We start from the raw sequence: 27,721 nt of genomic DNA, 5'->3' as shown, positions 1-27,721 counted from the left end.
TTGAGTGACCTTAAAGTACTTACAAAAGGCACAGAAGAGCAGAAAAATTCCTTCTTTTTAACTCCCTATCCAGTTTCACCGAAAGAATGAAGAAAAAATAAAGACGCACAACCTGAAGCAAACCAAACATTCTTACGAGAAAGGCACATGAAAATCATAAACAGAGTGCATTCGACAGATAAACAGGAATACGTCAAAATAGTCTCACGCTGCTACAAGAAAAAATATTCAGCATGCTTCCCTCCATGTTTTTAAGCATAGTATCAAAGATAGTAATAAATCCTGAGAGAGGTGGGCCATAAAAAAGAAGGAACCCTGCAGAAGTGGACTTATTAAAGAACCTGACCCCTGACTTTTTCTGGAGGTTTCAAAGTGTGACATTTAGTGAGGCGCAGCAGACTCCGTGGCATATGTAACCTGACCCTTGTGCCCACTGCGCCACAACACTATACCCTGTGCTAATGTGAGGTCAAGGGGCAACTGGGTTGGGGACCCACCACTTCTGTACTCTCCCACTTATGTCTAGTGAGCAAGGATTCTGTGGGGCCACATTCAGGGTTCGTTTTGTAAAAATACCGGGTTGAAGAATGCGTTTGCATGCGTAGGCTGGAGAATGGATTTGAACAAACCAATCTTTCCAATATGTAAATTCACATAGAGCAGGTAAATAATTGGGAATTTTATATTTATTTCTATTGGCTGTGTATGAATTGTATACGTTTAAAGGACTGCTATAGCTTGAACATCCAAGCCAGCAGGGGTCAGTGCTATATGACTTCCATGTCTGTAGTCTATTAATATTGTGACAGATAATATCATTCATTTTTAGTTTAAAAATGTAAGCAAGAAATGTTTTCAAAACAAAAATAATTATTGACAGTAAAATAAGAATATTTTTTTGTGAGATTAATTTAGTCGTCCTCTTCACCTGTTCCTGTCTCTCCAAGAGGTGAAACAACATGCAATCCATCAAGATTTACTTATTGTATTTGAAACTGAGAACGTGAGTTTTTAAGATGTATATTTAAAATATATTTAATATTGGTATTGTACCTTGATGTCAATTCATTTTAAAACTAACAGAGTAATGGGTATTTTGAACAGAATGTTATTTTTAAAATGATCTAATAATGTGAAATGTATGGTATTTGTGAAATAAATCGTGTAACTAAATTACTTTTAGAGATTACAATTATTATTTAGGACCATTCGTTTTATACATTTTAATCCAAGCTGAGCAAAATAAAAATAATTTTTAGGCAAACAAAGAAAAATCAGCATTCTCAAAATGGTCATGGAATAATAACCTTTGGACATAAGAACAAAACTAAAAATTATTTTAAATGACTTGAAATGTCTATGGCGACTTAAAGTCCGACATTGTCACCGAACAAAAATAAGACTTAACAAAAAGAGCCAAGCATAACACATGATTATAACATAAACATTTCATGTCCAACTTTTATTATTAATTGTATATCTTCACAAATGAATAAAAAATAAGCTAGTTGTAACAAACCAACCATTTTTTGTTATTTCAGAATATTGAATTAATTTGTTGCATAGCACGAAATGTTGATGTATCGAAAATGTAGATTTACGCTATTCATTTAACCTAAAGAAACGCACATTCAAAGTGGACTTTGAGTTTAGACTGTCATGAGACTCATAGGAGAATAACCTCATTGTATACTACACCTTGTCTACGGTAGTGATGTATTTTTTGGAGGGAAGTAGTTTATGGTGTGTTTACCATTGGTATGTGTTGCAGGAGTTAGCTTCGACCTTGCCAGCCCTCGCCTTTAGGCCATAAAAGAGCACATCTTGAAATGATCAAGGCCTGAGAACGGGCACGGCCTTTCGATTTCTGAGGTTTAGGGAGGGGGCGCGCCGCAATGTGGTGGAGACATTACGACAACCCGAGCGCCGTCAATCACGACCCGTGTGCGGTTACACTGGAGCTGATACTTGACCCTGCTTATGAATCGGCCTAAATGTCGTTAAATTCAATAAAGTATACAGTCAAATATACAGCAATTAAAATTTTGTTACGAATTGGAAAACCACCGTTACAAACTGATGAAACTCCGTTAGTCCAATAAGAAATGAAGTGATGCATGTCAAAAAATTTAAGAAAAAATATTGCCATAACATTTTCGCCTTTGAAAAAGCAAGCAGTTGTTAAATTTTTACCTTCATTTAAAGAACCCAAATTTAGTTAAACAAAATACAAATGTGCAAATCAAAAAGTAATTTTGTGAACACATTTTTATTTATTGCATTTTAAAGGAAAATATCACCTCAAGTGTATATATTGAACATCCTTATATTTTAAATGTTCAGCGAAAGAAAAAACGCATGTGTTGGGGTTGATTCCTAAGGACAGATGGATGGGGCAGCTTTCATTAGCCTGTTCCTCTCTGACCCTTCAGAGACAGTGAGCAAAAAGTTGTTTTCACAGGTGTACGGATTGGCTGCTAAAACCGATTAAGTCCTCGTTTCATCCCAAAGTTTCGAGGCTGAAAATGAGTTTGCAAGATCATTTCAGCTTTAGACACAGGGAACGCGGGAGGCTCCTATAGCGTCGGGCCCCTGCGCAGAGAGCGTTAGAAGGACTTCTTAAAAATGAACGTTGCGTCTAAATTAAATTAAAAAGAGGTGCTCCATTCTGGGTGAGTGATTGTGAGTTTTGCGTCGCCATGGTGTCAGGTTGCAGATTTTGACGAAGATAACGAAACGCGATCCGTGCCTTAAAACAACGTCTGGATGGCAAAACCTCGACGAACACAGAACTCATTTACTAATGCACCGGTTTTAGATTTCACTGTATAGAGAGAGGGGAGAGTGAACGTGGAAGAGCGAGGTGGGAAGAAAATGTCAATTCTGAGCCAGAACTATACAAATTATTTACGTGCCATAGGGCTATATTTACGGTATGATGTTTAAAGAAAGACAATTTATTGTTATAGGACTTAATGATTTAATGTATTGAAGCAACACTATTTCTTACATTTCCTTTCTCTCTCAAATGTTTCCACGCAAATTTTGTGGAATTCATATAAACACCAGATGGGGGAACTTCATTTTCCCTTTTCCCCGTATATAAACGCGTCTTATTCTTTTACCACAATATCCTTTAACACGCTTTGAAAAACTGCTCAAGGTTTTTTTTGTGCAGTGATGTCATCGTAGAACTATTTTTGCGTCCCCAAAATAAATGACCGTGAAATGCTCTTTAAAGAACTTCTTCTTTTAAACATTTTTACGATACACCGCGCCTTCAGGACAACAGAAAGGTTCTGCGGATTTTTAAGGTTCTATATGGAACCCTATCCTGACAATGCACCTCTGAGGATTGTAGGCTTGCGCATTCAGTCGAATAATCTTAAGAGCCGCCGTCGTTTTTATCTTGTGTCAAGCATTGGGTTATCTTACCAGCTGATTGTTTTAATGGATCTCCAAGTATCTCCGCGTGTATCTCCTTGCGCACAACGTGTGCCCTTGACAATGAGCACAAGCCAAGCCATAAAGTGAAAATTACCAATCTCATCACCTGTATGACAATTATTATAATACTCTTAATTGATGCGTATATCCATATAAACAGACACTAATATGCGATTGTTGTTGTTCTCTGGAATAGGATAAAATGGAAAAGAAACTAAATAAAATAATCCTCGTCAGTGTCCTTATGTCTTTATTTTCGAAATTATGATTTAACGTTGGCAAGGACGAAAAAAGTTCGCTTAAGAACATGTAAAGGCTTTATGTGAAATATGAGTAAACGCTACCTTTAGACAGTTGCTATAATTGATTAGTATCGAGGTGCCCGTCTCCCTCAGGTAGAACTGGAGACGGGGGATCCAGTTTCAGACCACCGGGTCCCCGTGGGAGGAAATGGAAGCAGAGTTCTCTCCACATGCTGCTGGGGATAGGGCAGATGGAGAGCCAATCAGCAGACGCGCACTGCTCTTTTAGCGCGACATGACTCGATAGTGCGCAAACTGTCTTGAACAAACACCCAAAACTTCACGGCTCGCGCAGCGGACGTCGCCAAACGCAGTGACCTGCGCAAAAATCTCGCCCGACGACCTCATCGCTCCAATTAAACGAAGACAAACAGAAGCTGTCAACCATTCCGCTTCCTTCATAGCATCACAGCGAGGAGAGCGGTTTGGCAGTTGGGATTCAGCTCACTGACCGGACGTCATGTCAATGTTGCCTTCTTTCGGGTTTACCCAGGAGCAAGTCGCGTGTGTGTGCGAGGTGCTGCAACAAGGGGGGAACCTTGAGCGTCTCGGCCGATTTCTGTGGTCTCTTCCGGCTTGCGACCATCTCCACAAGAACGAGAGCGTCCTTAAAGCCAAGGCTGTGGTCGCCTTTCATCGTGGAAACTTTAGGGAGCTTTATAAGATATTAGAGAGCCACCAGTTCTCTCCGCACAACCACCCGAAACTGCAGCAGCTATGGCTCAAGGCCCATTACGTTGAGGCTGAGAAGCTGAGGGGACGACCACTGGGAGCGGTGGGTAAATATAGGGTGCGGAGGAAATTTCCTCTGCCGCGTACGATATGGGACGGCGAGGAGACCAGCTACTGTTTTAAGGAAAAATCCCGCGGTGTACTGCGCGAATGGTACACTCACAATCCCTATCCATCTCCCCGGGAAAAGAGGGAACTGGCCGAGGCCACGGGGCTGACCACTACACAAGTGAGCAACTGGTTTAAAAACAGACGGCAACGGGATCGCGCAGCTGAGGCGAAAGAAAGGTAAGATAAATCACCTGAGCGGATGAGGATAAAAATGTGCTTTATACACAAAACAGCTTGCAAGCAATCGATTACGCGTTCTACTTTTAAGATTTTGATCATCACACGATTTGTAACGATGCTTGTTATTGTTTGTGGAGCGATGATGCTATTGTTGACAAACAGAACACGTAGAATATTTTAGTCCACGAGTGCTAATTTATTTGAGGTCTAATAACAGTATAGACATTAAAATGTAAGATTATTATTACAAGAAATGAACAGTGTAAGATATAGATTATTTCTCTTTTTGACCTTTTAGTTATCAATCATAATAAATAAGCTTTCGGTGAAGACGACATGCTTTTTCTTGTATCAATTATACCTTTCTAATGCTATTTGGCTTTGTAAAAATCTAAACAAGATTGCTTTTCAATACTGCATTTCATAATTAATTCTGTTATTTTTGAATATAAGGCCTGGAATATATAAAGAGTTTTAAAGATAAAACTAAATGCGTATACATCACATGTTCTGTGCATCTCACGATTTCTGGCAGAGAGAACAGCGAAAACAACAACGCGGGTGCTAACAAACAGAACCAGCTGTCACCGTTGGACGGCGGGAAGTCCCTGATGTCAAGCTCGGAGGACGAATTCTCGCCCCCGCAGAGTCCTGACCAGAACTCCGTGCTCCTGCTACAGGGTAACATGAGCCACCCCGGCGCGTCCGCGTACCCCATGACCGGCCTCGGCGCCGCACAGTCGGTACACGGCATGCAAGGACACCCACATCAGCTCCAAGATTCATTACTGGGACCTTTAACTTCAAGCCTAGTGGACCTTGGTTCTTAAATGATTATGACTGAGTTTTTATTTATTTTTGTTTATTTTGTACCGAATAGACTGAGATCTGCCACTTTTACTGTATATATGAAAAAGGAACAGTATAAATCTAATCAAAAACCCTTAGTTATTCTCTGGTTTGCAGAGAAATGCTCTGTGATACGCTTTACCGTGGTAGATTATTACGGACTGACATTTGCCAAGTCGTTAAACTGGTCAGAAGACAAACCAAAAGCAGTTAATAAAAGAATTCTTTTTCTTAAATTCACAAGACTTTCTTCTAGCATTTCATTATGCAATGTACTGTTTTGCACCAATAAAATCCGTTGAGACAAAGCTAAATCAGTGGAAATTTTGCTGATATTTCGGGGTGCCAATATTCGCAATAAATATATATAGGGAGGTCGAACAAAATACAGATAGGGATTCACGTTTTTTATTCTAATGTAATTATTTTAAAATTCAATGTACAATTAACTGCTAAGCAATAAAATGTTAAATTAAAAATGAAGATTGTACTATAGGTGCAAAGGGTGCCAGATGTTTATTTTTTGAAAGCATCGGTCCAAATGTGAAATGTTAAGCATTTTTTTAAATATTGTTTTACAAAAACACGTAGCTTCAAAATATATAGGCTCGATAAGTGTTTCACAAGTATTGTAAATAATAAAACTATTGTGGAATATCTTACGCTTTTTGTGTTCCTCCCAGATGTCACTTAAATATGTAAAATAGAAAGAATAATATTAAATATTAAATCAAATATAAAAAAATATACGTTTTCGATTTCCTTTCAATAAATCACCCATTTTATTCACATATCCATGTCACAAACGTTCTCATAATAATGTGGGTCAACAAAAAAGCTGGGAGTTGTTGATTTTCCTTTAGCCTCAGGAGGCGCGTGTTGCTTTTGTGGTCTCAGTGCATCGTTGGGTTTGTAGTGGGGTGTTTACTTTGCGCTCTCTCAATGTTTGTTCTGGCGGTTCTGGGCCAAAGAGAAGACATACCAGCTGCAGGAGGCACACTCACGTGGCTTCATTCATAAGTTTCTTTTGAGCAAAAACGCAAACATGCATTTCAGACAGCTGACCCGTGTTCTTTTATTTATGATTGTTCTTTCTGGATTCTGTGTATTACATATGAGGACCAAGTCTTCAGATGATGAGAATCACAACATCAAAAAATAGGCTATTGTCTCTATGCTGTACAGGTTGGAGACTTTTTGGCATGTTGAATATCGGCTCACCTACAAATATGTTCAGATGGAAGGAAAGATTTTGCAAGGACCCCTGATATCAGTTCTCAGCCTCCCACCCATCTCCACGCACGCACGTCAGGGTAATTGTTTTTAGCAGGGAGTACCGAGGATTTCCGGTCGCTAATCGGAACCAGTTGCTCGCGCTAGGTCCACTTTGTAGAGCACTGGAGGCCCAGAACCGCCCATAGAGGGGAAACTGCAATTTTGCCCCAAGGGTACGTGCAATTTTGACGTTGAATGCAACTTTTGTTGACGGCTGTAACATGTATTTTTTCATTTTTCGTTTTTGACTCTTGACCCTTGCTTTATTTACTTCTTAATATTGTTTTATCAAAAATTGTAAGTAACTTGTAAATGGCTTTCTAAAACGAATTATTGATGGTTTGGGGTTACGCAGTAAAGTATCGGGCGATTGAAGATCCTTTAATTGACTCATTTGTACTTGATAACTTTATTTAAACTTTAGGTTCATTTATAGTAAAACAAAATTGAGCCTAGCACCCCATCATGAGCCAAATATCACAGTCTTGAGAAACGAGAAAACGATTTTAAAATCTGTATCCTTGCATTTTTACTGCGTTATTTAAATCAATTATACTATAAAAAATATTATAGCTACATAAAGTATTGGTTAATTTCATTAAAAAAATAATAAGCATAACAAACATTTAATGAATTTAAAATCAATTTGATGTCAAATTTGCATGCAGGTTCAATGAGGCGTTTTAAATGTGCAAGGAATTAAACTACGTGAAACATAAGAACATGCAGGTGCATGAGAGAAATGAGAAAATATGAAGCTTTGTATTTCACTCTTGTAGCCCTAAGAGAGGGTGGGTTTGGAACGGGTGTATGGATCTGTAGGCCAAGGCGGCTTTTAAAAGGTTCAGGTTTCTAGTGCCCGTTCACTCTCAGTGCATGAGCTCCGTGCTACCGTAAAGCCAAGGTGAAGACACAAAGCACAGGCCTGTGCAAATGGTGAAAGAGACAAATCGAGTTTTTTTGTTTGGGAAGCAAAAGGGTTCGGCTGTAATGTGAGCAGCCTTCGTGGGGTTTAGGAGGGGGAATGAGTGAGTGCTATTTTCTTCATAGATAATAGTTTAGACTTTGGGGAGTTGTTAAGGGGGGTAAGAGAGAACAGGTGGGCTTCATGGCTCTCTGCCCTCTCTCTGTATTACCTTTTGTCACCTGAGCTCAGGTCATCCCTCGCCTGGAGGTTCGGCTCAATGAGGCATCATGGGATGGGACAACAAACAAACAACATAAAAAGTTTGGACAGACTGCAAAGGTTTTGAATGTCTGGAAGGGTTCTCGCGGCTATGAATTATGCATATTAAAGGAGTAGTTCAGCCAAAAATGTAAATTCTGTAATCATTTAGTCACTCGTTTTAAAGTCATAACCTTGACTTTCTTTCTTCTGCAAAACACAAAAGAAGATATTTTGTTGAATGTTGATGACCAAAAACACGGGTCCCCATTGTATTCTTTGTATGGACACAAAACGTTTTTCGTTTACCAACATTCTTCAAAATAGAACAAAGTCATACAGGTTTGAAATGACAAGAGGGTGAAAAATTTATGACAGATTTACATAAATGGTTCAACAGAAAGGAGGATATACATGTAACCGGTTTAATGAATCTTGAAAATGGGAAGATTAAGACAGCTTTTCAAGGAAAATGTTAGTTTGTGTTAACAACTTATAATGAATCACCGGAGTGCCGGAGAGGTTTGGATATTTACAAGGAAAGCGAAAGCGGTTTTCCATATGGTTGTAATGTTACAGAACCTGGCCTTGGAGGGACGTTTAACATCCCTTATCAACTCTAGTGGACTCCAAAAACCCAATGGACCATTTATTACAAAACAGAGTCATAAATCAAAAAGGAAAGATGATCCAATATCATTATTCAAAAACCATGTATTAATAATGTAGAATAATAGAACAAACCAACATGTTTGTAATGCATTAGAAGAACAGTGGGCGATATTTAAAATAATTGTTTTTCACTCTTCTCCCTTAAACATCCAAAACAAAAAAGATTTGAGCAATGTGAACGAGCCCGATAGAGTACATTGTATCCCTTTACAGGAAGCCATGACTAATTGCACAATACCACCGTGACTGTGCGTTTCTCAGACTGTCGATTAACCAGCATTGTATTGCATTACAAAATGACATCAATTTTACATTAACTATTACGTTTTAATTCACTTTATTACCTCTTCAGACAAAACAGTGCTCTCATAGCACACCACTCTGTACAGTAAGGGGAAAATAATTGTCTGCAAAGAAGGTCAGGGGAAAAAAAGCTTCAATTATGAACAAACACATGCCACGTTGCCAAATGCATTTACAAACACTCAAGCAAACACACATCATGAAGTCTTGTGTACAAAAGGGCGGGATTAAACCTGTACCGCACACCTGCCCGTCCGTGTGTCGTCACTGAACACCAAATTTCAGGGGAAGCTTTTGTCTTCCGTTCTCTTTCCGCTATAGATTTGTCAAAGAGAGACTTGCTCCATCAATTTGCAGTTTTTTCACGCTTTTATCAGTACAGAGTCGAGGGTCACACGCTTTCCCAGCACCCTCACTGGTCATGGTCTGTTCTGCAGAGTTGGGTAACGGATTACTTCCAAACGGTCACAGAAGCTCAGGTTTCAAAGCCAAGCCCCACTGATAAACGAGTGGAGGCAGTTGTCGCCCAGGCAGGGAGTCCTCCATCAGCGGTGTCTGAGGAGAAAGAGGGCAGGGGTTTTTCACAGCCTCTCTGCAAGCCTGGCGTCAGTCGCTCCAGGGTTCATACATGATATGTGGATTTGGATACACATGAACATTTTCAAACAAACCACATGCATGTTTATCTCCTAGCCTACTTGGTAGAAGAACTGTTTAGATCATTAGATAAATATTATTTATTTAGATAAATAATGTGATATTGGTTTTTCCACAAAATACGGACTGTAAAACCCTTTAACTATTCAAATCAAATAGTGACACATCCTCTTGTGGCTTATTGCTTCCAGAAGTGTTCTTCTGTTCCATTGACATCTAATTATACACAAATGCTGCAGACCGGAAATTCAAGTTCATACTAAAAAAAATCACATTTGGAGAATAATTCTGATCGGAGACTTCATAGCATGTGAAGAACGACAGAAGACTGATATGCCAGCATGACCTTTTCAAGTGCAGAAAACGTTGAAAGTAAAAGTATTATTGAACAATCTCAATTTATGCAATACAAATCTACAATATTTGGACATACGTATTTGGATGCCCCCTTCACTCAAAAATAAAAATGTCATCATTTACTCACCCTCTTGTCATTTTAAACCTGTATGACTTTCTTCTGCAAAACACAAAAGAAGATATTTTAAAGAATGTTGGTAACTGTACAACGTCGGTGCCCATTCGCAAGATCAATGCAAGTCAATGGTTACCGCCATTGTTCGGCTACCAAGTACCAATATTCTTCAAAATATCTTCTTTCGTGTTCTGTAGAAAAGGCCATAGAGGTTTGAAATGACAAGGGTGTGAGTCAATTACAACAGAACCTTTTTTTTGACCTATCCCTTTAATATTTGTTTTGATTAGAATTTACTGGAATAGATAAACATGTTTATCAGAAGGGGGTGTACCAATATTTTTGTCCACAATAAAACGCTTTGGCATATTTGGTGATATTATATTCGGATGCTGAAATTTTGCATGCCAAGTAAAATAAAACTTCTGTGATTTGGTTTCAAAGTTAAAGAGACAAAAAAACAAAATTGAACAAACTGGAACACTCCACACTGGGTTTTTGGAGCGTAGGCCTGACAAACGCCGAAAGCAGACCCTTCCTGTGCGGACACGCACGATTACAGAGGTGAAGAGGGGCAATGTGGGAGGAGACTCCCAGGTGACCGGTGCTGACAGACCCCTTGTCACAACATCTTGATCTGAGAAAAGGTTAATCATTTCGATTTGCACTGCTTTAAACCATATACTGCTATTAACCAAATTTGGAATAATATCACTCATCCTGAACTGATGCTTTTGATCTGCTCAATGTATATTGTAATACAGTTTAGGAACTATATCATTTTTCTGAGTGCGTTTTGAGTGCACCCTGAGCAAAAACCAATTATAACGGGATGGGGTACGTACTCAGATCTCAAGTCAAAGAGAGAGTCGTTTGTTCGCTGATGGCTAAGTGACTGGCCAGGTAACTCGAGCTCCTTTACCCCCACCCCCTCTCCTTACTGAGTGTAAGGGCCACTGATAAAACCCTGGATGTTCCCTCAAACATTTCAGGAAATGAAAGTTTGAAACATGATCTGGCAACGCCAACATCTCCTCCTGCTCTGGGACAAAAGAGGCTCACAAACCTGGCGGATACTGTTCACCTAACAGATGATGGAGGGCAGAGTGAACTGAAGGAGAGAGAGAGGAGGATGCCAGAGAGGTTAGTCAGGGAGAGGGTGACAAAGAGGAGACGCAAAAAAAGTGTATACTACAAATTCGCATTGTGAACTTTTCACTGTACAAAACAAAAAACAAAAGGATTTTCAGTAATGTAATTTTTATATGTGCAATTTTGGTTTTCATTAAATTCACAAAGAAATATATATTTTTATTGGCAACAATAGCCGGAAACCAAAATCCATAATATCAAATGAATACAATTAATTTTGATAGAAAGTTATGATATGATGTATAAACAACAATTGTCAATTCATTCTCAAACCTATGTTTCCAAGTCAATCACAATTTTGACATAAATGTAACTGAGCTACATAACAAAACTTAATAAAAAAATATATATTTAAAAAAAATCGCTGAATTCACAACCATCTCTAATCAGTACAAGTGCACAAAAACACATGTTCAGGACAAGATCACTATAATAAAAAGTACAAAGCAGCATTAGCCCGGTACTGTCACTTTTCCTCTAGACCCGGGTTCCAAAGTCATCCTGATTTTATCAGTCACACATCACAAAACCAAGCACTCTCTTTCTATCCTTTAATTTAGTTATATCCATTTCTAGTTCACCCAAAAATGAAAATGCCGTCATGAATTACTCTCTAGTTGTTCTGAACCTGTAGAAATATCTTTGTTTGGTTGAACCATATAGCAGGAAATATTACAATGGTAGTAAGAGGTGAACAGGACATTCTTCAAAATATGTTCTTGTGTTCAACAGAACAAACAATTATAATATATTTTCTACTATGGTAGTCAATGGGGTCCTAGAACTGTTTGGTTATGAGCATTCTTCCAAATATGTCTCTCTGTGTTCATCAGAACAAATATATTTATTCAGATTTGGAACAACTCGAAGGTGAGTAATTGATGACAGAACTGTTATTTTTGGGTGAACTATTCCTTTAATACTGGCACAGCTGTCCCGTTCCCTACTGCTCGGAATGTTTAGTGTTGTCTGTCATTGCTCACTGCAGAGCTAGTCACGCTTCGCTGAACCGTGTCTTGAGAGTTAAAGGAGTGAAAAAGCATAAACTCATAAGGTGAGACAAAAACTGGAAACCTTTGATGTCCTGCGCCTTTACTGAGACAGGTCTGGACATCTCTGTGCAGGAAATAACCTCACGTCTAGTCCTTCATTGTCTCTGCACTGCGTATTAACACCAGAAGGTATGTCCGTCCAACACTGTCTCCATCCCTTCCATTGCAAAAGTCATAACAGTCATAATTCAACAAAACAGCAATTGATTTAATTAATAATGTCAATGTGGTGTGGCTGAATTGCATTGAATTTGTGCATGTAGATATATAGGCCAGTGTGCTGTGTGTAACTTGGTTTAAATAGTCTTTATAAAGTAAGCTTTCCCATCTAAGGCTCAGGTTTTCGCTTATCCACTAAAACATCTCCGGCATTGTATTTATAGAAGCTACTCCAGTGTGATGTCAGAAGAATGAGACAAAGCCCTGATGCGCTACTGAACATTCACATCCCTACGGATGTGGCTGCTTTAGCCTCATTAGCACCCGGTGTCATCTAAAGGCCCGCTGGGATTCTGTGTGTGGGACAGGAATAACAGCAAAGAGATTCAGTGGCTCAGTCTGTATCCGTCCATCCTGGGGTGCATTAGGTTTTAACCAGGGTCTGTTTCACACTGCAAGGTGAGCATAAATTATGGATACAGGAGGAAATTTTAATGAAAAATAATCTTATTCTTCTTTTCCAAGAATGGAAAAGTACACTAATCTTTTATACATTGTATTTTTAGATACAATATGAAAACAAAAAGATCTTGCACGCACAGATCTGTTTTTGCACTTTCTGTTATTAGGGTCAATTTGGGTGAATATTGAAGAGTTTATTTGCAAAAAGAGATTTGAAATTTTTCTAAAATCATGTTTTTAACTGTGAATTCTTATTAATATCAATCAAACTGCAGTTTTTTTATAAAAAAAACAGCTAACGCAGTAAAACACAACAAAACATAACATCATAAAAACCATGATTTTAAAAGAGTTATCTCTTTTTGGAAATAAACTCTTCATATAGACTTGTTAGGATTTGGACTTGTTAGGATTTGAGAGTGTACACAGAGAGCTACAAGGAGTAGGAATGAACTGTGGTGACAGCTGCAGAAACCAGAGACCGCAGTTATTTATAAACCCTACACTGTACGATTTCAATCCTTAGACAAGTGCACTTATCAATTGGTGCCATTAATCATGCGCTATCTATACATTACAAGCATCAATATATAGGAAAATTACTTCAATCAAATAACCTGTGATATAATTTTGCATTGTATTATCATTCTAGCATTTGTTAAAAACACACAAAATTATATCTGAACATGCTTATACACCTTTTTTCCAGAGCATCTGTTGTGGGATCAATTGTGTTTTTGCGTCAGAGACAGTCACTGCATCAATAATGTGTTGCTATATTAGCAAGACGTGCTAAAGGTACAGTCCATCTGGACTGCAGGCCCAAAGGTGACAGGGAAGAGTTGTTGTGTCCTGGGCCATCAATCTAAAATTGAAGTCATTTTACAGCTTTTCATCAAGATCAATGGGAAACATGTATAAATTATTGTTTAGAGGGGTGTCATGGTATAATGCAAATTACAAATGTAATTTTCAGATTTTTTAACAAAGTGAGTAGGGGGCATGTTTGTGTGTGCATGCACCAATCTGTAAAAATATAAGAACAAATGTTCTATGGCTGTCAGACAGATAGGACCTTTGCAAAATGAAGTAACACCCCCCACACACTGGCAATAAATTCTTAAGCCTTTGGGGTGTATTCACACATCGTGGGTAGACCTCCACCTCCTGGCCATTACCAAGTATTACAAGACTTCCTAAGAGTTGTTCGTGGCTCAAGAGACAGGATTTTTCAATAAATTTAAAATAAGGTCACTTTTTAAAATTCTAAATCACTGAGACTGCAAGAATACTGTGAATGTGTAAAAAGGTATAACCCTGCTGGGAAAATAACTCGATTTCTGAATTTCTTTTGAGAAGGAATCATTGCAATACTGAATGTGTTATATTTGCTGCCATCTGGTGGACAGAGTTTGTATACCCCTCCCATGTACCCCTCCCTGCAATTGGGAATAAAAATAGCCCTGTTTGCATTGATAGTGTTAAAATCCCTATGCATTTTAACACATTTTCATCGTTTTAATCAAATTAAAATAGACAGTCCCTTGTTACATTGTTGATTTGTAGACTATTTTTGGGTTATCTTATTAAAGGGATAGATACTATTTATTCATCGTTGTATTACTTTCTTCTGCAGAACACACACAAGATAAAAGATATTGGTCCCCATTGATTTCCACTGTATGGACACAAAGCCACTGATACATTTCTCAAAATATCTTCTTTTGTATTCACAGACAACACGAAAACAAAGCTTTCATGTTCGGGTCAACTATCCCTTTAAGAAATACAACAATATATGGTTAAAAATCAGAAAGCATTGCTTTGCTTAACCCAGGACTTTGACTTAGTCAAATTAGAATATTTAAATTGCATTAACTAAAATGCCTTTTAAAAACATTACTGAGACAAAACAATGGCAATGACATGTTTTAAGATAGGTCAGGGCAATTTATTTTCAGTTACTTTAGTCTGGAACTAGTCACATAACTATAATAGCTGTAGCTGTTATACTTTTAACATAATACATTTTACACAGACTGAGGAATGAATATGAGTAAAACACCTTCAGTTAGTAACAAAAAGGGTATTTTTTAAAGTACCCAGATAATGGTATCGGATTAAAAGGGTAAAGTTAGAGTAAGGGGTCAGTTAACGTCTGTGGCACTTTAGGCGGACGATTTAGGTGAAAAGGTATAGAGGGTTCCCATGATTCCTCAGAGAGGAATAGAGGGAATGGACCTGTCGTCACTTGACCACGTGAGCCCCCATGAAAAACATTCAGCAAAATTACTGCTTACAATATCAGGAAACGCAATTCTGTGCAACATTTCAGTGTCCAGGAACACCTGATGCCTTGTAATTTCACCAAGCAGCTAATTGGCAAGGTTTTAGTCCTGGTTTCTTTCTTTCTCCTATTCTCCTCAGACATTTTGCTGCGTGTTTTACCACTCAAGGAAAGTGTCCTGGCTCTCAAGGGGGGCGTTTCCCGGCATGGGAAAGAGAGGTCAATGCATACCCTCTATATGTAAGACAGACACGTGGTTGCAAAGAGGGTGTGAGGTTACACAGGCACTGGCCTTGGTGCTGAAACAGAGAATGACTGACAAAAGCTTGTTTTCAGTAGTCATGCTGGTTCAATACAAATAGTAAAAATATTATAGAACCTTATGTGTATATTCTAAATACAATATCTTCCTAAATTTCAAGGTGGGGTATTGCATTTTGCTAGCCTAAGACAATAGTTTGTACATTGTTAGAATTCTTATCAAATGCCACGTCCAATTTTGTTATTTTAATCTCAGATCAACCTATAAAGCCGCAAACAAGAGATCACTGAGATAGAGATGCAGATTACTCCACCCAAAAATGAAAATCATCATGGATTACTCACCCTCTAGTTGTTTCAAACCTGTATGAACTTCTTTGTTTGGTTGAACACAAAGAAAGATATTTGGAAGAAATATCTGACGGACAGTTCTGGGGCACCATTGACTACCAAAGTAGAATTGTTTTGCTTTCCTACATTCTTCAAAATATCTTCTTCTGTGTTCAACAGAACCAAACAATTCTACAATTCATTTTCCGACTTTGGCAGTAAATGATGCCCCAGATTTGTCAGTTGCTAAACATCCTTCCAAATATCTTCGTGTTCAACCGAACAAAGACATTTATACAGGATTGAAACAACTAGAGGGTGAGAAATTCATGACAGAATTTTCATTTTTAGCTGGAGTATCCCGTTCACACAGCTTCCACAAAAAGTGGAAAACTGGTCTTTCTTACAAGTGAAATGTAACAAGAACAATTTGAACATCCATATGTTTGTCCATTAACTGATCAGGAAACTGAAAGTGATTATTAGATATTGTTCAATATCTCAATTACATTATTAAGATATTGTCTTTTTATTTTTCTCAGCAAACATAGACTTGTCTTTTCATCACTTCAAGTTAAGTAGGTAATGATAAGAAGTACATTTTAAGTACAACTTGTGCTTGTCAGGGAGCCCCACGAAGAATAGCATGGGCTGGATTTTACATATTCATCCTGTCAACATATTTTTTGATCTTGGATCACTCTTGGCCCATTAACTGTACCCTTAATAACAGACTTTCAAAAAAATGACTGATTGATCAACAAGAAACAAGTGTGGGGACGACCAGTTTAAAACAACACTCATTGTGCGTGCCACATGACGGGTCAATTATTCACACGAGACACAGGACAGTCTCTGCAGATTTACACAGGACGTGTTTGACATCTACATCAAGAGAAGATTCTCAATAAAGTAAAGAAAAACTAACGGAGGAAGCAGCAAACTGCACCTCACCTCTTAATTGATCGCGTTGTCCACCTATCTTCGTTCCTCGATCGCCGCCTTGGATTATGGGAAGAAGTGTGTCTGCGTTTAGGTTTGAAAATGGTGAAAATGGCCGACACACGATGTCGTGCAATATCGAGAAAAGAACAATCTTGCGGATGATCGGCGACCAGAGTCTACACATAGTCTTGCAAATGGTTGAAAGTGAGTAAAACTATTAAAGCTGCTGCTTCTAAGGGATTTCTTCAAACGTAGACCTACTCCCACCTTCGGAACAGATTAAAAACGCACTTTTTATTTACCTCCGTGTTCAAACTAAACCCACATCTCCTTTAGGCTATTATAGACTGTTTTTATTATAGCCTTTTTGAGAGAATAACACCGAGCATTTTGACGATGCGTCATTTGAATGTTGATCTGCCCAGACACATCACGGTTTTATTATTGTAGCGATTTTCACATATCCTTCCTTTGAAAGGCTACAGACAATTGTGGCTTTGGAATTTAAAAGTATGTTTTGTTACTGCAAACTTTGAACTTAACCAATGTTTAACTTTTAAATCCGGGTCCTTCGTTTTAACTGCAGAGGGCGCTCTTTTCTACTAAAGGGAAATTCATGCCTTGTTCTCGCCTGCGTTCGTCAGACGTCAAGGCACTTAAAAGTGACTTTTAACGTCTTAAAACGTATTAACTTCATTAACGTTGTCCATGTACGCAGGGAAAGGGAAAACATCTTGAATGTTTAACACCACCAGGCAAATGTGTGATTTGTGTTTCTGCAACAACCACCACACGACCAATAAATTACGAATCGGCCTAGTAAAGAAAAGAACAGATTCAGTCCTCCGACATAAGCATATTTTCTTTCGATGTATTCATAAATAACGAGATTTTGGTAAATATCCAACAACAGTCTTTCAACACAGAATAAGGAACCCGAACCCAAACATTGTAGGATATTAGGCCTACAACCAGATGTCATCTGAATTTAAAATTACACGAAAATAAGTTACAAATTCGACATTTGTGAACCGTTTGTCAAAAGAATGACTGCTTTCATGTACCAAACATATCCTTGTATCATCAGTCGCATGTGGCCTTATGCACAACCTAGAGGCACTGAATAGTTTTCTCATTGGCCCAGCTTTATGCTAGGCTTCCAAAAATCTACAACGTTTATTTTTTTTAGAGAATTTCAAAATAATAATTAGGAGGCCTAACACTTTACTACAATTTTCATTATTGGCTTGTCAAAATATCAGCATTGACTTGACCCAGTCTCATAGCAGTTCATAGTCATGACATTTAATCTATTTTTTTCGTGTCGCACACAAGGACTTAAATTACATAGACTGCGTGTGTATTTACATTTATATATTTATAACCTAATTTCAAACGTCTAAAATCACAGCCGCAAAGGCTAATTTAGTTAAAAACACGAGTTTCACCAAATGGTTCCGCTAACCCCGCCCCTAAACCTAACGTCAAAAGGGAAAAGTCAAATCATAACAAAACATATATCGTAGGAAATAGGAATTAACACGAATAAGTAACCTTGTAAAATAGGTATGAATTCCCGTCAGATTGCGTTGATGTTTATGTAGGCCTATACATATGAAAGATTCCGCGTAGTAAAATTCATTAGACTGAAAGTCGTGCTCACTGTTACGAAAAAAGGCGGACAGTCGTGTCGGGTAAAACGTAACGAAAACGACTGTATCAAGAATTCCCGTGAGACTCTGTTGTGTTATGCATACAGTATACAGTTTAAATATTTTAAAGTTGAATAAGGGTAGGCTTGTTAGTGCATATTGGGGAGAAAGCTCCCCTTCAACCCCAACAGAGTTTGAAGGGCTCACTATTGTTCCAGTAGGGTTTGAAAAGCGGTCATTACCGCTGATTAGCGCTGAAGAGTTTGACAACCATATTGACTGTGAGAAACACACTGTTCACCTTTCCGCTTTTGTCCCTTGGCAAACTCAATAACCCGCACTCTCTTTCCTACCTCAAATATATTTTCCTTTGGCTTAACACTTAGAAACAAATGTGTAGTATAATGCCATGTAAGCCTTTGGATAAGCGTCTGCCAAGTGCGTAAATGAAAATATTAATAACAATTAGTCATGGCTGGAATACACCACAAGACTTTTAAAAGAGATTTGTTAAAGCAGACATCACACACTTGCAGACTTTTTTGAAAGTTTCAGATAGAGACATACTAACTGATCGAATCTGCAGACTGGCACAGACGTTCTGCAATAAATCCACGCTGAAAATCTGGCCAAAATAGTTTTGTAGTGTATTTTAGCCAAGCATTATCAATTTATTTTAAGCAAGTTGTTCTTTAGCTCGTGGGACAGAAGTGACATTTGAATTCTAATATGACATTAAACATAAAACGAGTAAGTAACAATTTATCATGTAAGTGTTACTATAATCATAACAATAATGCATGTCATATCCTACAGGAGTCTTCGTGGCTATGCAATATTGAACTGACTTTGCTTAACAATTCAGTATGTCTTATCAACATTAACAGTTTTGTAGTATTTCTGGGTCAAATCAAATCATGAAGCGTCAGGCCTTTATATTTTACGAGTTCGAATTTACTGTATCTAGAAGCTTTTCCTAGTTTGCTCGTTTTGAAAGCAATATTAGGCGCTACGCCCTCTCGTTGACCTTCTCCTGTCAGAATGCATTACCGAACTGCGAACCCAATCACTCGGCGCGGTTAACACGTCTGGACACGCAGTAAGCTATCAGGTTAAACACACCACTATAGCCTACATTTACGGATTACTGACTGTGCATGGACCTCACACCATTTATACCAGGAATACAGAGGCAAAAGTTCAAATGGTTTGCATGCGTATAATGAAATGTGGCAGACAAATTGCATTCACACATGCTAATTCGTTTGTACATGCTGACAAAATATGGTTCGTGGGACAAGAGCAGCGTACAAAAGAATTCGAAATATGTAAATAACAACAGATGATAGAATTTGGGTTGATGTTGATTAGTAGGCTAAATATAAGTCTCTATGATACTTTGATCATCAAACAAATTTTATTAGCTTTAAGTCTTGCATTCATTAAATCATCTTATGGCGCACATGCTTTAAAGATCGACCGGTTTTCATCGAAAATGACCAGACTTAAAATGACCAAACATGTCCAAACACTTTAAAAAACCTGGAAAAACATTTAATCAAAGTCCTTAAACAATAAGGATTTGGACAAATTATTTTATGGGCACCATTTGCTTGAGGCAATCAAGGGCACCTAATGGCTTACAAAAGTGGTTTTCATTTTTTATATAATATAATTTATACGTGTTTGCCCCAATTTGCTGGAAAACTATAATAAATACAATTTTAACACAAAGCATTCCATGAATCTCATGATTCCGGGCTGGTGCCCTTCAAATAAAAAACAACAAAATAAAAAAGACGGCCTCTGATACGGTAAGGCAGGCACTATTGTGCTTGTTTATCTTGCTGATTGTCTGAATTTCCTTCGTTATGTGTTAATTTTCTCATAGTCTTCCTGTATAGCCCCCGGGGCAGTTTGTGGTGCGATGTTAGATGTCACATTCGCTGTCACTTGAAGTGATGGAGATAGCCGAAGCAGCGGCTTTGCGCGACAGGCTCGCTTCAGGGCTGGACGCGTTTTCCAGTCGATCCACAGCACCATCCTCTCCCGTTAAGGACCGAAGCGAGCCATTTGACAACACCTGCTGTTGTAACCTATAAGGGTAAAATAGTTTTATATTAAATGTGTTCCTTTTAATAAACTTAAAAATATATGTCAGTGTTTCACAGTTACAGGGTTTATGCAGAATTTGTTAAAAAAAACGCGGCTAAAATATGAGCATGCATGTTGCTTAATGTTATAAAACGCTATGCTAAATTCAGCTATGGATTAAGCCTACTAACTTAATGCCCCGGAAGAAGAAGAAATTGAAGCGCATACAACCAATACGCGTAAAGCATTTTTAATCTGTGCCGGTTATTTGAAAAAAAATAAGATTAAAATATTACACTTAGAAATTTAGTCTATTTCTAAACAATGTATCTAAACATAATCTGAAGTATAATTCAAAATCTTAACAGTTTTGAATTTCGGTCATTTTAATGGGCGTTACTAACGAAACATTTAAAATATAGTCTACAGCAAAAACGTACAGCAAAAATAAACAGAAAATATTTGACACTTTAAAAAAAGTTTTTGGCATTTTAGGTTAATAATTTTGTGGATAAGTGCCTTTTGTTTACGTCAATGACATTAACACAGTAACAGCTAGCAAAACAGAATGCATAGCCACACTTAATCGATTAAAGCCAAAAAAGGGTAGTTATTAGATAGAACGTTAAACTGATAACCAGCAATTCATCTTAATGCTTTTTTTAAATCGTTGTGATGCATCGAAAAGTGTTTTACCCAGTGATGTAGACTAGGCCCAAACCATGATACACACAAACGCAAGCGATCATTGTTTTGGTCAAAACCGACGAGTCTGCTTATACTCCCACTGAAATTTAAATGACATTACATGTCCTATATCTTCGGTTAAGATTAGAAAATAATACACTTAGTTATATCACGTTATACAATTATAATGAATTATTCGTCACAATAATGCGGGGCTCATTGGGATTTGGTACGCATTGGAATGCGTACCAAGTAAACACTGACAAATATTTGTTGTTATACTCCTCTTTCTTTTACAGTGAGCACAACATGTCTTATGTTGTACAAATGTATTGTTTAATGCGAGCTCACTTAAGGAAAAAACCCTATAGCTCAATTTGCCCTCATGGATGAAATCTGGCAAAATAAAACATAGGCTATACCTGTTTTTAGCTGCCGCAGCTCTGTCCCTTTGTCTTCGATTTTTAAACCAATTCCCCACTTGAGTGGGAGTGAGTCCAGTAGCTTGTGCAAGCTCTCTCTTTTTACTTGGGTTCGGATAAGGGTCCTGGAGATACCATTCTCGAAGTAAATGCCGGGTCCTTTCTTTAAAGCAGTGCGTCTTTTGTTCTCCATCCCAAATAGTGTTAGGCAGAGGAAACTTCTTTCGTACCCGGTATTTGTCCACTGGTCCTAACGGGCGGCCTCGGAGCTTTTCTGCCTCCTGATAGTGTGACTCCAGCCAAAGTGCTTGCAGTTTGGAGTGAGACTCTTTGGTGAACTTGTGGTTCTCCAGAATGTGATAAAGCTCACGGAAATTCCCAGTGTGAAAGGCTACGATCGCTCGAGCCCTCAGCACGGACTCATTTCGGTTAAGCACCTCGCAGGCAGCGGGCGCGACCGGTAGCGACCAGAGGAATCGGCCGAGACGCTCGATGTCTCCGCTCTCTTCCAAAGTCTCGCATACCCCCGCTACCTGCTGGGGACTAAAATTCAAGATTGGCAACTGAAACATGAAGGCTTTTCTTCCCCCCTCAGAGTCCCCTTTACCTCTAGCACAGCTTCGTTCTTTATGTGCTTTCTCTCCCAGTCGAATCCAGACAAAAAGGCAATTCCAGAGGCAATTGATGGGCGCTAGACGAACGACGACGCAGAGGAATAGAAACGACGCTCCGGCTGACTGCTGCAGCCTCGATTGGGAATACCGAGAGTTCGAGGGCACGAGATTATAGCACGAGAATGAAGATATTTTTTATGTTGAGGAGGGAAAAGACGTGCTGCCCACTTCTGATTTTCTATTGGACTTGGCAGATTGGTTGCGTAGTTTCCACGGACGCCTGTCAATCACTGTCAAGTGTGCAAATCACGCGGAATGAAGCGAGAGTAGATTTCAGCACCTCCCAGACTTCGACAGCTCCTTAGATTGTTAACATCAGTGAGTTTTGCTTCCACGAGTTATTTACGCTCAAATGCGTGTTTTTACGCACAACTTTTGACTTCAATTAATTTTAACCAGAAATGAAAGCCTACTGAAATAAACAGGGTCGTATTATCTACCACTAAGCGAGATATCCGCTTACTGGTCGACAGTCTAAATTCACGCGATTGTTTTTCTTTTTAGCATAAATTCGTGCTCACAGCAGCGTATTACGAAGACGCGGACATTTTTTTAGGATGAAATAAAAAATGATATTAAACAAGATTATTCGTGCGATGTAGATTTTCAGTGAAGACGCTATAAATAGAGGACTAGGGGGAAAATTAAGCAAGATTCGTTCAGTTACGCATTCACTGATGTGAGCTCTGACAACTCAGCGCGACACTCATTGGACTGTCAAATTTAATTTAGTGCTGTTTAGAATGAAACGAGTCTTTGCTGGACACAACATTCAGCTTTACGCACGTGGATATTAGTCTTTTAATTTTTTACAAATAAGTATTACATAAGTATTTCTAAACCAGTATTTTAAACGTTATCACTTAAAACAGACTACAGATCAATGATCTTTTTATTGCGAATTCCTAATGAGATGATTGTATTCCTAAACCAGTGCTTTCATTCCATATTATGATCATCGTCCATAATTTCAGTATTTTTGAGAATTGATCGGCATTTGACGTTCGGTATCAACGGAAAGACCTGTCCTGCGATTCGTGGAGATGCGATAGAGAAACACTGATGCTATGGTATCAGGCACAACTCGTTCTGTGATCCGGCTGGGGCAATAAATAAGAAGGCGGATGGATAGCGCAGATGGTTTGAAGTGTCGGGTCAGATTATTTCACGGCTGACTACAGTAGAAAAGTTCATTCTGACGGAAAGCCCCTGATACTATTTTCACAGACCCACACAGTTCATTTGAAGAAACCCTTCGGGCCCTTTTTGCATGATGTATGAGCTCCGATTATACGACTGTGTGTACTGGAAGCTGCTCATTTTCATGCACTGCAGTCATGTCACCGCGACTGATCCTCCTTTACACCATCATAATCTAGATTTGTACCATAGACTGTTTTAACCTTAACATCATTAGCAACAAGTTACATTTGATCTTAAATCTGCAATAATTATAATAATAAAGCATTATCTTAAAAGTGAAAAAAGAAAAAGCTTTATTGACGGATTTTCTTAATAAAAAGTTTAGAAGAATGTCATGACACAAGGTAATCGATAAATCCATTGGTTACATACTTCTTTCACCATTTGGTAAAAATGAGATGTAACATTTCAATGTCTTAAATTTGTATGGGAATCATTTGAGAATTCAACAGAGAGCTATTGACTTTTGTCTCGTATAACGTAAATGAAATATGCATTGCCGGTCGTACGAGCTTATGAAACAAACACAAACGACGTTTTAGGGTTAACATACTTCGGTCATCAAACATTTAAAGACGCTTTTATTTGATTTTATTAAATATTAATAATAATGTGTTTGAAATAGCACACCGAAAGACAAACAAGGCGATATTGTTCCTCCAAAAAACACATTCTCGGTGTCTTGGTGCAGCGTTCTTAAGTGAAACCATCATCAATTGGTAGATGAACAAATCATGATTAAAATCTCTTCTAAACGGCGTATATATTTTTGGAATCAAATGTAACATTACAGCTATACGACAATGTAATAATATTGATAAAGATAGGATTAAATTATGACACTTTTTTATTTGCTTTACATCAGTAAAGAGTTGGGCAGGGAAAAGACACAAAGCTACAAAACTGAAACTATTTAATTCCTTAAATATAACTATTTAATTTTAGGTTCCAAATCCAAAACAATTATATTATATGTATTGTTATCATAGGTGTATTTTTGTGACACATTTTCTAAATAAAAAGAAAAACGCGAATGCTGTAGGTCTATAAAGTGAAAGTCTTTTTTTAGGACAGTTGAAGCCATTTGCTGACCATAGATATTCCCACGGTGCAGGGTCACAGCATGGCCCAGAGCACAAAAAAGAGGGAGAGAAGGAGTGAGAAAGCAGGAATAGTGGGTGAGGGGCCATTAGGTGTCCCAGATTCCTCTGGATGAGCTGTGCATCATTCATAGACAGGAAAGCAGACCTCTCTCTCTCTCTCTCACACACACACACACACACCATATATCTATCATTGTATATTCCCCTCTTTAATCCATGCTATATATGGATTGAATATGCTTAAAATATATCACTCTGCCTTTATACATGCCATCATCCTGTTTCACAGAGCCCTGGTGTTCATGGCTCATTATCCATGTCTGGCACTCCCCAGTCAAACTAAGGATTATCATTCATCAAACATGTTAGATCAGTGATCATTAGATTGTGAATACTGAAAAAAATCCACAGGGGAACAGATTAAACAAACATGGGTCTAATTTTGTAAGGCTACAATCTCAGAAGATGGAGGGCTATTGCAATGTTTGGATTATGTTGTAATTAAGGTATCATGCCAGAAGTCATATTAACAACCCCTCTGGTGGACTAAATATGCACAATTAAGCCGTAAATGGGCATTTATAGTGACAGAGATCCCAGGATGATTTGGAATGTTGAGGATAATGTAGTGGATAAATCTGCTGCTTTGGATGGTGCCATCCAGTATTATAAAAGCTGCCTTTTTATAAATCATAATCTACGGATGTACAGTGTTGCGATCTCATTTCACAGGGCAGCAGACACTTAATAATCATTTACACAGGCACACACACACTTTCAGCTATCTTGTGGTCATAATCCTTTATATTAACAGGTTATTTGTAACCGTTTTTATTATAATTCTTGCAATTTAATCTTATGTTTAAATCACATTCACATTACATAGAGATAATATGACAATATATACATTTTTCAGAAGGTAAAATAACTGTAAACAAATATTTTCATGTCAGATATCCCCACACACAGCGTCAGGTTATATTACCTTCGTATGATTGCGTTAACCGCCTCAATTCAAGCAAATGTACTGAAAATAATGCTATTGCAACTGTGAGCTTTGACGTAATCTATTCCATTTATCTTTCCACATGAACATGTTCAATGTAACATTAAAATGCCTTCACACACAAATAAATACACAAACACTCTGATGGTAAAAGTGAATGCACTTTCAGTTTGTCAAGTTGCATGTAGCACAATGAGCCGAGGGGTGGAAGGAAGGTGGTTCAGGAAGAGTGAAGGCTATTTGTGTGATGACTTTATAACCATGTTTACTGTTATGATACAAGATATAAGAGCTTTGAGCTCCGTCTAGCTAATCGGCTTATTGGGAACAAATGTAAATCGGCTTAGAAGGCATGGTGGTAAATATGACTTGTAAGCACATGCTCAACACCACATCAGTTTGAAATTAAATTAAAATTTGTTTATTTCAGTTGGGCATCTACTTTTTCATTTGGGAAGGGGCGTATATTTATAAGATTTTTTATAAAAAATATATTCTGCTCCTTCGGCCAATCACATCTCTAGATCCAGATGTGATAGATTTGCTGCTACATTGTTGACAGATCAGCGCTAACTTGATGCTTTCGTTGTGAAAGTCTAATACACTCAAGCTGTACAAAGATTGAAGACATGCTGACTTGACCTTGAGACAAGGACTGTTTAACAGACCACTGCTTTATACAACCACACAAACAGCTCAGGGTCATCCCCAACTCTCCTGATCCAATTGAAAGGAGCTATGTTCAGCAAAGTAGATCACACACTATTTTGAACTCTAAAAAGAGCATTGTTTCCTGATTTGGTGCCGGTGCATGTTGTGATTCCTATTAAAAGAAACGGGATTAGGAGTAACCAGCCCTTGAGGATTCCAAGAATAAGTTGAATAAGTTATAAATAGTGTTTTGCAATGGTTTGTGCTTAACCACAAATATCACATTGATTTGCCTAAAATACCACGTGTTAAATAAAGAAATGTTGGGGAAGATTGCATAAAAGCATGTGTGGATTATGAAATAAATAAAAATGAGATAACTTGAAACTAGCAGAAGATCAAATCTGCAACACATCAATTTCTTAATATATCTTGAACCTAAAAATATCAGTCTAGGATCTAAACCAGTAGTAGCTGGAAAGAATACCTTCCCTGCAAGAAGTTGAAACATTTGAATCATTACAAAACGAAATGTTGTTGTTATTATAAAAATTAGGAACCTGTGGCATTCAGAATTTATTTGGCTAAATCCAAATAAACGTGTTTGTGATGTGATTTCATTGACTTGAAAGATATCACAATCTACTAGGTATCAGATTCACCAGAAGTATTGTTTTTAAGAGAGGATCACCATAAAGTGTGGTTGTCTTGTCTCAGTTCTCCATTTCGTCCCTCGCTGTGATCTAGTGTGCATGTTTAATATAAAGACGAAAGTGCTGTCATCGAGGTGCCGTGTGTGGCTATGAAGCTTTTGAATAATGAAGAGGGCCAATGGCACCCATGCAAGTTTCATGATGCCTGCTCTCCGTGTCCGTGTGCAGGGAACGCAAGAGCGCCTCGCGGGTGTTGTCTTGTCAGACGGTGAAGACAAGTGAACTTTCATTTCTGCCTGAATGAGCAAAACTCCATCTCTGCCCCCACAGAATCACACACAACCTGTTTCCATATAATACATGTGCTTGCTTGGCTGTTTTTATGATGTGTGTGGCGTTCTCTTAAAGAGGTCAAACTTCTTATGAACGCAGTTTCGCCCACTCACTTTTATTTCACCCATGTTTAAATATAACCATACATCACATGTTTAATATGGATTCATTATAGGAATATGAAAATGTTTTATTACTAATAAGATTAATGTGCCCAGTTTTACGAGACTTGGAGACTGTTTGGCAAAGAATAATCGTAAAACTAAGCGCTTCGCAAGACGACAGAATGCAGTAGTATAGTATAGTAGCCTATACCTGCAGGACAACAGCAAAATTACACATTACTTAACCAAGTTCATGTTGATATTATATTATATATTTATAATATGCACATCAGTTTAATAAAATAATATTTTATTTAGATAATATT

At 38.1% G+C, this 27,721-nt stretch overlaps 2 protein-coding genes across 2 annotated transcripts; one reads left to right on the top strand and one right to left on the bottom strand.

The window, feature by feature from the left end:
- Window positions 1-3,961: 3,961 nt before the first annotated feature.
- Window positions 3,962-5,931, top strand: six1b (SIX homeobox 1b). The gene is made up of 2 exons (XM_079474737.1): window positions 3,962-4,769; window positions 5,308-5,931. Exons 1-2 carry the CDS (start codon window positions 4,210-4,212, stop codon window positions 5,600-5,602), a joined length of 855 nt encoding a protein of 284 aa, XP_079330863.1. The 5' UTR covers window positions 3,962-4,209; the 3' UTR covers window positions 5,603-5,931.
- A 13,740-nt stretch (window positions 5,932-19,671) lies between these two features.
- Window positions 19,672-22,643, bottom strand: six6b (SIX homeobox 6b). The gene is made up of 2 exons (XM_079473945.1): window positions 21,669-22,643; window positions 19,672-20,561 (listed from the first exon to the last, which is right to left on the bottom strand). Exons 1-2 carry the CDS (start codon window positions 22,238-22,240, stop codon window positions 20,396-20,398), a joined length of 738 nt encoding a protein of 245 aa, XP_079330071.1. The 5' UTR covers window positions 22,241-22,643; the 3' UTR covers window positions 19,672-20,395.
- Between the last annotated feature and the right edge of the window lie 5,078 nt (window positions 22,644-27,721).

The sequence above is a fragment of the Barbatula barbatula genome, assembly GCF_947034865.1.
Source record: "Barbatula barbatula genome assembly, chromosome: 15".
In the NCBI taxonomy this organism is placed as follows: domain Eukaryota; kingdom Metazoa; phylum Chordata; class Actinopteri; order Cypriniformes; family Nemacheilidae; genus Barbatula; species Barbatula barbatula.
This window is presented reverse-complemented; position numbering and strand designations above follow the sequence as displayed.

What these genes read in the sequence shown, in the direction of transcription:
- six1b (XM_079474737.1), top strand. Translation starts at nt 4,210, where the DNA reads ATGTCAATGTTGCCTTCTTTCGGGTTTACCCAGGAGCAAGTCGCGTGT. An exon ending in GCAGCTGAGGCGAAAGAAAG is followed by an intron (nt 4,770 to 5,307) that starts GTAAGATAAATC and finishes GATTTCTGGCAG; the next exon opens with AGAGAACAGCGAAAACAACA.
- six6b (XM_079473945.1), bottom strand. Translation starts at nt 22,240, where the DNA reads ATGTTTCAGTTGCCAATCTTGAATTTTAGTCCCCAGCAGGTAGCGGGG. An exon ending in GCTGCGGCAGCTAAAAACAG is followed by an intron (nt 20,562 to 21,668) that starts GTATAGCCTATG and finishes TTACCCTTATAG; the next exon opens with GTTACAACAGCAGGTGTTGT.